The 12,012-nt window shown below is 38.6% G+C and overlaps 1 protein-coding gene across 3 annotated transcripts in view; it reads right to left on the reverse strand.

Annotated features, from left to right (window-relative positions):
• The window catches only part of NAALADL2 (N-acetylated alpha-linked acidic dipeptidase like 2), a 1,451,411-nt gene that overhangs the window by 641,820 nt on the left and 797,579 nt on the right, over positions 1–12,012 (reverse strand). For all 3 annotated transcript variants that reach the window (XM_082839043.1, XM_082839042.1, XM_082839044.1), the window contains one exon: positions 9,677–9,796. In XM_082839043.1, coding sequence (XP_082695169.1) covers positions 9,677–9,796 — 120 coding nt within the window. The remainder of the gene's footprint in view (positions 1–9,676; positions 9,797–12,012) is intronic.

The raw sequence follows: 12,012 nt of genomic DNA on the forward strand, positions 1-12,012 counted from the left end.
TATGCCTACTTTCTGGAGAGTTTTTTTTTTTTTATCATAAATGGTGTTGAATTTTGTCAAAAGGTTTTTCTGCATCTATTGAGATGATCATATAGTTTTTCTCCTTCAATTTGTTAAAATGTCTTTTCACATTGATTGATTTGCGTATACTGCAAATGCAAGAATCCTTGCATTCTTGGGATAAACCCCACTTGAACATGGTGTATGATCCTTTTAATGTGTTGTTGGATTCTGTTTGCTAGTATTTTGTTGAGGATTTTTGCATCTTGTTCATCAGAAATATTGGCCTGCAGTTTTCTTTTATTTTGGACATGTTTGCCTGGTTTTGGTATCATGGTGATAGTGGCCTCATAGAATGCATTTGGGAGTGTTCTTCCCTCTGCTATATTTTGGAAGAGTTTAAGAAGGATAGGTGTTAGCTCTTCTCTGAATGTTTGATAGAATTCATCTGTGAAGCCAACTGGCCGTGGGCTTCTGTTTGTTCAAAGATTTTTAATCACACTTTCAATATCAGTGCTTGTGATTGGTCTGTTTATATTTTCTATTTATCCCTGGTTCAGTCTTGGAAGGTTGTGCTTTTTTGAGAATTTGTCCATTTCTTCCAGGTTGTCCATTTTATTGGCATAGAATTGCTTGTAGTAACCTCATGATCCTTTGCATTACTGCAGTATCAGTTGTTACTTCTCCTTTTTTATTACTAATTCTGTTGATTTGAATTTTCTCCTTTTCTTGATGAGTCTGGCTAATGGTCTATCAATTTTGTTTATCTTCTCAAAGAAACAGCTTTTAGTTTTGCTGATCTTTGCTATCATTTCCTTCATTTCTTTTTCATTTACTTCTGATCTGATCTTTATGATTTCTTTCCTTCTGCTAACTTTGGGCGTTTTTTTGTTCTTCTTTCTCTAATTGCTTCCGGGGTAAAGTTAGGTTGTTTATTTGAGAGTTCTTGTTTCTTGAGGTAGGATTGTAATGCTATACACTTCCCTCTTAGAACTGCTTTTGCTAGCCTATAGGTTTTGGGTGGTCGTGTTTTCATTGTCATTTGTTTGTAGGTATTTTCTGATTTCCTCTTTGATTTCTTCAGTGATCTATTGGTTATTTAGTAGCCTATTGTTTGGTCTCCGTGTGTTTGTATTTTTTACAGTTTTTTTTTCCTGTAATTGATATCTAGTCTCATAGCATTGTGTTCAGAAAAGATACTTGATATGATTTCAAGTTTGTTAAGTTTACCAAGGCTTGATTTGTGACACAAGATATGATCTATCCTGGAGAATTTTCCATAATCACTTGCAAAGAAAGTGTATTCTGTTGTTTTTGGATGGGATGTACATAAATATCAATTAAGTCCATATTATTTAATGTGTCACTTAAAGCTTGTGTTTCCTTGTTTATTTTCACTTTGATTGATCTGTCCATTGGTGAAAGTGGAGGGTGGAAGTCCCTTACTATTATTGTATTTCTGTCTATTTACCCTTTTATGGCTGTTAGCGTTTGCCTTATGTTTTGAGGTGCTCCTATGTTGGGTGCATAAATATTTACAATTGTAATATCTTCTTCTTGGATTGATCCCTTGATCATTATGTAGTGTCCTTCTTTGTCTCCTGTTAATAGTCTTTATTTTAAAGTCTATTCAGTCTAATATGAGAACTGCTACTCCAGCTTTCTTTTGATTTCCATTTGCATGGAATATCTTTTTCCATCTGCTCACTTTCTGTCTGTATGTGTCCCTAGGTCTGAAGTGGGTCTCTTGTAGACAGCATATATATGGGTCTTGTTTTTGTATCCATTCAGCCAGTCTATGTCTTTTGGTGGGAGCATTTAATCCATTTACGTTTAAGGTAGTTATCAGTATGTATGTTCCTATTATCATTTTCTTAATTGTTTTGGGTTTGTTATTGTAGGTCTTTTCCTTGTCTTGTGTTTCCTAATTAGAGAAGTTCCTTTAGCATTTGTTGTAAAGCTGGTTTGGTGGTGCTGAACTCTCAGCTTTTGCTTGTCTGTAAAGGTTTTAATTTCTCCTTCGAATCTGAATGAGATCCTTGCTGGGCAGAGTAATTTTCATTGTAGCTTTTTCCGTTTCATCACTTTACATATGTCCTGCCAGTCCCTTCTGGCTTGCAAAGTTTCTCTGAACAATCAGCTGTTAACCTTATGGGGATTCCCTTGTATGTTATTTGTTGTTTTTCCCTTGCTGCTTTTAATATTTTTTCTTTGTATTTAATTTTTGATAGTTTGATTAATATATATGTTGGCATGTTTCTCCTTGGATTTATCCTGTATGGGACGCTCTGTGCATCCTTGACTTGATTACTTCCTTTCCCATGTTAGAGAATTTTTCATCTATAATCTCTTCAAATATTTTCTTGGTCCCTTCATTTTTCTCTTCTTCTTCTGGGACCCTTATAATTAGAATGTTGGTGCCTTTAATGTTGTCTGTGAAGTCTCAGAGAATGTCCTCAATTCTTTTCATTCTTTTTTCTTTATTCTGCTCTGTGGTAGTTATTTCCACTTTTTAATCTTCCAGGTCACTTATCTGTTCTTCTGCCTCAAGTATTCTGCTATTGATTCCTTCTAGAGAATTTTCTATTTCATTTATTGTGGTGTTCATCATTGTTTGTTTGCTCTTTAGTTCTTCTAAGTCCTTGTTAAACATTTCTTGTATTTTCTCCATTCTATTTCCAAGATTTTTGATCATCTTTACTATCATTACTCTGAATTCTTTTTCAGGTAGACTGCCTATTTTCTCTTCATTTGTTTGGTCTGGTGGGTGTTTGCCTTGCTCCTTCATCTGCTGCATATTTCCCTGTCTTCTCATTTTGCTTAACTTACTGTGTGGGGTCTCCTTTTTCGCAGGCTGCAGGTTTGTAGTTCCCATTGTTTTTGGTGTTTGCCCCCAGTGGGTAAGGTTGTTCAGTGGGTTGAGGAGGGTTCCTGGTGGAGGGGACTGGTGCCTTTGTTCTGGTGGATGAGGCTGGATCATGTCTTTCTGGTGGGCAGGACCACGTTCAGTGCTGTGTTTTGGGGTCTCTGTGAGCTTGTTATGATTTTAGTCATCCTGTCTACTAGTGGGTGGGGTTGTGTTCCTGTCTTGCTAGGTGTTTTGCATGGGGTGTCCAGCACTGTAGCTTTCTGGTTGTTGAGTGGAGCTGGGTCTTAGCGTTGAGACAGAGATCTCTGGGAGAGCTCTCGCCAGTTTCTATTATGTGGGGCCGGGATGTCTCTAGTGGTCCAATGTCCTGAACTTGTCCCTCCCACTTCAGAGGCTCAGGCCTGGCACCTGGCCAGAGCACCAAGACCCTGTTAGCCACATGGCTCACAATAAAAGGGAGAAAAAAAAGAAAGAAAGAAAAAAATAAAAATACAAGAAAGTTATTAAAATACAAACTAAAAATTATTAAAATAAAGAAATATAATACATAATTAAAAAAATTGTAAAACAAAGAGCAAGCAAACCAATAAATAAATCCAATGATAACAAGCACTAAAAACTATACTAAGATAAACATAAAAATCAGAAACTAGTCAGCTGCGTACAAAAACACCAAGTCTACATTTGCTCCCAAAATCCACCGCCTCAATTTTGGGATGGTTCATTGTCAATTCAGGTATTCCACAGATGCAGCGTACTTCAAGTTGATTGTGGGGATTTAGTCTGCTGTTCCTGAAGCTGCTGGGAGAGATTTCCCTTTCTCTTCTTTGTTTGCACAGCTCCTGGGGTTCAGCTTTGGATTTGGCCCCACCTCTGCATGTAGGTAGCCCTCTGGCATGTGTTCTTCATCCAGACAGGAGGGAGTTAAAGGAGTGGCTGATTAGGGGGCTCTGGCTCACTCAGGCCGGTGGGAGGGAGGGGTACAGAATGTGGGGCGAGCCTGCGGTGGCAGAAGCCTGTGTGACTTTGCAACAGCCTGAGGCATGCTGTGTGTTCTTCCGGGGAAATTGTCCATGGATCACAGAACCCTGGCAGTGGCAGGCTGCACAGGCTCCCAGGAGGGGAGGTGTGGAGAGTGATCTGTGCTTTCACACAGAATTATTGGTGGCTGCAGCAGCAGCCTTTGTGTTTCATGCCCGTATCTGGTGTCCACGCTAATAACAATGGCTCACGCCTATCTCTGAAGCTCATTTAGGCGGTGCTCTTAATCTCCTCTCCTCCTGCACCCCAAAACAATGGTCTCTTGCCTCTTAGGCAGTTCCAGTCTTTTTCCCAGACTCTCTCCCCATTAGCTGTGGTGCACTATCACCCTTCAGGCTGTGTTCACGCAGCCAATCTCAGTCCTCTCCCTGGGGTCTGACGTCCGAAACCCGAGCCTCAGCTCCCAGCCCCCACCTGTGCTGGTGGGTGAGCAGACAAGGTCTCAGGCTGGTGAGTGCTGGTCAGCACCGATCCTCTGTGCGGGAATCTCTCTGCTTTGCCCTCTGCACCACTGTTGCTGCACTCTCCTCCGTGGCTCTGAACCTTCCCCCCCGTCCACCCCCCGTCTCTGCCAGTGAAGGGGCCTCCTAGTGTGTGGAAACTTTTCCTCCTTCACAGCTCCTTCCCAGAGGTCCAGGTCCCATCTCTATTCTTTTGTCTGTTTTTTTCTTTTGCCCTACCCAGGTACATGGAAAGTTTCTTGCCTTTGGGGAATTGTGAGGTCTTCTGCCAGCCTTCAGGAGGTTTTCTGAAGGAGTTGTTCTACATGTAGATGTATTTTTGATGTATTTGTGGGCAGGAAGGTGATCTCCATGCCTTACTCCACCACCATCTTGAAGGTTCTCATATCACATATTTTTGACACTAATTATTAGCTGAATACATTATATGTTAATTTGGGGAAATGAAACTTAAATTTTAGATCTACCATCTTAAACTTCTACCACATGTAATAGAGTAATGCCGCTCTCTATTAACTGAAATTTAAAAAAATAATTCTTTTGAATGCAGTTATCATAAGGATTAAATAATTGTCATCAGAAAAAAAAAGGAGATTGGAGCAAATGAAACAGAGTATAGTTCAGCAAATATGAAAAGTATGTCAATGCCTTATGTGAGGTAAGGTTTCAAAATATAGTATTTCTCAGGATTTACTTTACCTAAACTAGAGAATTTCCTACTGATCTTCCTATTGTCCACTTGTTGAGTACTGATTGGTAATTCACCAAATATAGAGATTTCCTCACTAAACCCCCAACTCAGTGTTTTAAATTTACTTGTTTTGTAGATGAAATTGGGTTTGAAATTCAAATAGTATGAAGTTTACTTTTTTCCTAATCTGTTGGAAACAATCTACTGAATATTTGAAAATATCAACACATAACAATTGTTTTCTACCTCTCATTTCCCTCCAGGCTCTTCCAAAATGCCTTCCTCTTTAAGCATGCTTTATGGACTTGAGTGGTAGTTGGTTAAGTCATACACTGGCCAAACAATGCAAAATTGATATTAAAATATAAATCTTATCTGATGAATAGATAGGAAACTGTTTCATTTGTAGGAAACTATAAAATCATTTGGATTCCCAAATCATTAAAATTGTGATTACAGGGATAAAAAGGTATATAAGAAAATGCAAAAACCAGGTAATATTTGCTAGTATCTTACCATCTAGCTGTGAGTACTAGGAATGTACTGTATGTTACTTCATTTATGAAAAAATCACAACAGCATTTATGAATTTTCATGTGTAACTTCACCATGCACAAAAGGCATAAGATATTTAGTCATTTGTAATTTTACCATATGCAAATTTGACTCTTACAAGATTTAGGGCTTACATGTGGTGCAGACCCAGAAAATGGCCCATCTTCCACATTTCAGTGGGATTTACTCAATTTCTAGTTGTCATAGACTACACAGTAATTTTTTTTTTATTACTGCTTTTTGTGAAAATGACTCTAAAAGAAAGCCAAATGCTTTTATTGCCTTTTATAAAATAAATTTCGTACTAGAGACCTATTTAGCAATTTGGGAATTTGCAAGGGTTTGGGGATCTGCTTTATTATGTCTCAGATTGTCACTGAGAGAAATCTAAGTAAATCCATCATGACAGATAAAAGACTATTTTGTCTTAAAGCTTAAGGAATGAAAGCACTCTCCTATAAAATAAACTGCTATAAATACAAAGCTCATAGAAACCTAAAGCCTTTCCTCTAAGGTTTAAGCTTAAGGAAACCAGCACAAGCTAGGTCTGAAGGACTTGGTCCCTTCCTGCAACAACAAAGTGTGGACATCAAGGCTTATAGCTAGAAGCCATCTGCCTTTTACAGCTCCTACTACAAATGTGGGGATTACCTCATCAATCCCTTCCTAGTGACTAAATTAACACATACATACCATTTATGATAAAACTAATGAGATCTCCTCCTTCTTGACTGCGGATTATTTTTCTACTCTCTTTAGGAGGTAATATCACAGTTTTGCTTCCCCTTTGCCCTCTTTAACTCAGATACAGAGATTTCCTCCCAGATTCATTTTTTAAACTGTGATTTAGTTACTACTGCACAGTTAAAATAGGATTAACTTTTCTCTACTCATTCAGTCCCATGTTCCCAGTCCAGATGCTCATTTGGAATCATGAGTAACAGTTGTAATTCACATAGAAGTCCACTGGTCCTCTGCCTTTTTTTCAACCCAGCTGTATTACTCTATTACCTCATTTTCCAATTTCAGCCTCAGAATATATCTGATGGACAGGTGAAGCAAGTTCAGCTATAATCATGCTATATAACCTTGTCTACACCATGCTTTCTTTTTTTCTTTACAATATGAATATATATTAACAGATGTGGAATCCGTGATTCCATAATCTCTGGGACAATCTACAGAAAACAGAGATGCCTAGAATAGAATCTAAAAGGTTAAAGAAAGAGTGCTCTCTCTTCTCTGGCTAGAAGATAATGCCAAGTTTGTGGCAAGGCTCTGTCTAAAGGGAAATTCTGCACAGACCTCTTTGTTAAATCTCTTCATAGGCCTGTAAGGAAGATGATCAGGGAAAATGTACTGGGGTTTTAATAACTGTGACCTATTCTAGATAAACCACTATTTCAGTACTTTGCAGACCTTGCCAAATGGTTTCATAATGTAAATATTCTCTGCAGCAGTCAAATAAAAAGAAACTGGCTATGTTTTAACCCATTATCTACTGGTAGGGATTTTGAGTATTTGGCCTATAAACACTGTTAGAAAAAATTTTAAATGCCTTATCTTAACATGAATTTTTAGACTTTTTTTCCTTACAAAATATATACAAAAGCATTAGGAATTTAGAAAATATAAAGAAATAGAAATCCATAATTCCGTCAACCCAATTTAGATAATTGGCCCCTACCACAAACAACATTTTAGACATCTGTATCACTCTTAGGTTGAACAAGCAGGATTCATGTACTGTACTCAAAGCAGTGTTACAGTAGTTCCCTGTTATCCATAGTTTCACTTTTAGAGGTTTCAGATGCTCGTGGTCAACTGCAGTCCAAAGTACACTGAACGGAAAATTCCAAAAATACTATTCCTAAGTTTTAAACTACGGGCTGTTCTGAGTACCTTGATGTCATCTCAGGCTGTCCCACTCCATCCAGCCAGGATGTGAATCGTCCCTTTGCCCAGCATATCCATGCTGTATATCCTAACCTGCCCATTAGTCACTAAGCAGCCCTCTAAATTATCAGAATGACGTTGGTGGTATCACACTCACATAATTTTTATTATAGTATATTGTTATATGCTCTATTTTATTATTAGTTATTGTTGTTAATCTCTTACTATGCCTAATTATAAATGAAACACTATCATAAGTATATATGTATAGGAAAAAGCATAGTATATGTAGGGTTTGGTACTAACTGTGGTTTCAGGCATCCACTGGGAGTCTTGGAACTTATCCTTCATGGGTAAGTGGGTCTGTTGTGCTTTGTTTTCCACTGCCCCTTTAAAACATCTGGAAAAGAACATTCTTCCTCAAACAACTAGAGGAAGAGTTCTTCTGATTACTGGTAATAAAATGTCCTCTAAGCAATTTGAATCGCTTGTCTTAAGTAAGTAATTAGAATGCCTAGTCTCATACCATGATCAAATCTGTACCATTGATTTAAAATGTCATCATTTTGCCCCTCTACCAGATTGGGGCTGTTTTGGGGGAAAGAGTATACTCTACCTTATTTCCTTCCTCATGCACCTGTGATACTCATCTATAAATTGAAGATAATAATCTGTACCTCAACACTATGGTTATTGTAAAGATTAATGTGAAAATACATTAAAAAATGCTTAGAAAAATATTTAACCCATATTTCTAACAATGTTACTTTTAGAAGTAACTATAAATGTAATCATTATTATATAATTATTATAAATGTCCTCTTTATAATTTATTTGTTTGATTTATGAGGATTTTCACATATTAAATATTCTTCACATTGTAATTGTTGTATTCAGCTGTACAAATGTAGCATAATTTTCAGTGCTAAACTGGATGTATATATCATTTCAAATATTTTCTCACATCATTGGTAATCATTGTGTTCATCATCTCTGATTTTTTTCCCCTTTAGAATACACTGTTGAAATGGAATTACTGGGTCCAAATGATAATTTTAAGGCCTTTAATACATACTAACAAATCCTACAAAAATCCTACAAAATATCCTACAAAAAATTATCATTAGTGTGTATTATATTTTCAAGACTAACTTAAAATTCTGGCCTATTATCTACTATCAGACATTGATTTAAGTATAAGAGCATCCTTGGAAAATAAAAAATAGGCACAGAATGTTCTCTTGGGTCCTTACAGAGTGTGCCAACAGATTTCTGGAAACATTTTTTGCTCCTGGGAATTAGCTAATCTCATATAGGTTTGAATGAGGAGAAATCCAATATATCTTCAGAACCAGAGCATTCCAGGGACATAACTACACAACTACACTGATCATTCTTTCTTAATAGAAAAAGAAAATGAAGTAAGAATGAGCAGTAGTGACTCTCTATTGTGGTGGCTCATTATGAGATACTTAGATTGAACTGCTTTAATTATGTAAATGCATCTGGTGGATGAGTATTAATAAACTCTTTAAATAAAATAAATCATAATTCTGCTTTTCCTTAGTATATTATATTTTAATTAAATTTCTGAGCACAGTCAGTAACTGTGAAGTTATACAGTTGACAAAAATTAATCACTAAGGAGTGTAAATCAGCGAGATACTAGTCTAACATAAAGCACATGGTAATTAGATAACAGATTAGAAGTTTTGCAGATGTCGCGAGAAGAAGACACTGTGGTTCTCATTTTTAGCATTCCAGAGAGGTATTATGAAGGAAATGCCAATTTTATGAAGGTCCCACAAACTCACAATATCTTAAAGATCTTAATATAAAATTATGCATTTTGGAAAGGTTATCTTCCTGTGATACCGTACGCCTCTTTGTCTTTCCACTCTCTTGCTCTCCCTCACACACACACACACACACACACACACACACACACACTCACTCACTCACTCTCTCTCTCTAACATGTACATATGCACATGTAACCCCAACTGAACAAAATATTCACCCTTCCACCAAATAACAGCCATTGGACCAACCTTATAAAGTAGTGGCAGTTTTCCTAATTTCAGGAGTGCAATCTGATATGCACATGTAACCCCAACTGAACAAAATATTCACCCTACCACCAAATAACAGCCATTGGACCAACCTTATAAAGTAGTGGCAGTTTTCCTAATTTCAGGAGTGCAATCTGATTTGTGACATTTTTCATTTTTTTAATCCTATTTAAATCATCTGCATTTCCATAACTCACATCAATGACTTCAGCCTGAAAGAGAAGACAAAGAAAAATAAAGCCCTGTCAGAAGCATTACAGCAAATTGCCCATTTAGCATAACAAAATCATTCATAGTAATTCAAAATGTTCAAAGGAGAACTAATCTCTCTCTTACCCTGTCCCAATCATGACCTTTCTATTTCTATCAGGGTACAACAATTCTCCTTTGAGAAGTCACTTGAGAAAAAGGTTTAGATTCATTTTTGCTTTGCAGTCTCTTCTAAACAAATTACAAACCCTGTTTATGCCTCTAAGAGACCACCCAGTTTGGTATATTCTTACATTCATGTTTCTGGAATTTGAATCATTTTACAAGATGCTGCAAAATTAATTTCCTTAAGGCTCAACAACAATCATACTACTCTTAGATGTGAAAACAACTCAAAGATTCTCTACTGTTATCCAAATTAAGTACAAAGTTCACAATGCACAGCTGTTCAGGATGTGCATATATCCAGCTGTGAATGACAACCCCCTGGGTTATGCAGGATACAACCTATACAGCCACCTGTACCACTGTGAAATTCAAGACTTTAGAATATAACACCAAACAACTACTTCTGTCACATTTCCCACTACTCCCTTAGAGTTATGTTTCATATCAATATTTCTCATTTTTAAAAGTCTCATTTTATTAATGTAAAAATTGTATACCTTCCTGGAAATTTTACTGGGAATCCTATGATTTGGTGAACCCCATCCCACACTTTGAAACGTACTGCCCTGAGAGTTCCATCCAGCATACTCCTACAGCCAAGAGGATTCCTTTGGACTTTACTTTCTGGAATTTCTATTATTAAAATAATAACTGTTATGCTTTCCAGTCATAAAATTATAATACTAAATGTGCTGTTTCAGGAGGGAGGATCTTCAAGATGGCGGAGGAGTAAGATGTGGAGATCACCTTCCTCCCCACAAATACATCAGAAATACATCTACATGTGGAACAACTACAGGACACCTACTGAATGCTGGCAGAAGACCTCAGCCTTCCCCAAAGGCAAGAAACTCCCCACGTACCTGGGTAGGGAAAAAGAAAAAAAGGAAAAACAGAGACAGAAGAATAGGGACGGGACCGGCACTTCTGGGAGGGAGCTGTGAAGAAGGAAAAGTTTCCACACACTAGGAAGCCCCTTCACTGGTGGGGAGAGGGGTTGGGCAGGGTAGGGAATCTTTGGAGCCACAGAGGAGAGTGCAGCAAGAGGGGTGCAGATGGCAAAGCAGAGAGATTCCTCCATAGAGAATGGGTGCCGACCAGCACTCACCAGCCTGAGAAGCTTGTCTGCTCACCCGCCAGGGCAGGTCGGGGCTGGGAGCTGAGGCTTGGGCTTTAGAGATCAGACCCCAGGGAGAGGACTGGGGTTGGCTGGGTGAACACAGCCTGAAAGGGGCTAGTGCACCACAGCTGGCCAGGAGGGAGTCTGGGAAAAAGTATGGAATGGCCAAAGAGGCAAGAAACCATTGTTATGGGATGCGTGAGGAGAGGAGATTCAGAGCACTGCCTAAACAAGCTTCAGAGACAGGCGTGAGCTGCGGCTATCAGCACAGACACCAGAGACAGGCATGAAACGCTAAGGCTGCTACTGCAGCCACCAAGAATCCGGTGTGCAAGCACAGGTCACTGTCCACACCTCCCCTCCCGGGAGCCTGTGCAGCCCGCCACTGCCAGGGTCCCGTGATCCAGGGACAACTTCCTTGGGAGAACACATGGCATGCCTCAGACTGATGCAACGTCATGCCGGCCTCTGCCTCTGCAGGCTAGCTCCGCATGCTGTATCCCTCCCTCCCCCCAGACTGAGTGAGCCAGAGCCCCCTAATCAGCTGCTACTGTAACCCCGTCCTGTCTGAGAAAAGACCAGAGGCCCTCAGGTGACCTACACACAGAGGTGTGGCCAAATCCAAAGCTGAAACCCAGGAGCTGTGCAAAACAGAAGAGAAAGGGAAATTTCTCCATGCAGTCTCAGGAGCAGTGAATAAAATCTCTGCAGTCAACTTGGTGTAACCTGCATCTGTGGAACACCTGAATGGAAAACGAATCATCCCAAAATTGAGGCAGTGGATTTTGGGAGCAACTGTAGACATGGGGTTGGCCGTACGCAACTGACCAGTTTTTGATTTTTATGTTTATCTTAGTTTACTTTTTAGCGCTTGTTATCATTGGTGGATTTGTTTATTGATTTGGTGGCTCTCTTATTTTTTCTTTTTTT

Source organism: Leucopleurus acutus (assembly GCF_964270905.1).
Source record: "Leucopleurus acutus genome assembly, chromosome: 5".
Lineage (NCBI taxonomy): Eukaryota > Metazoa > Chordata > Mammalia > Artiodactyla > Delphinidae > Leucopleurus > Leucopleurus acutus.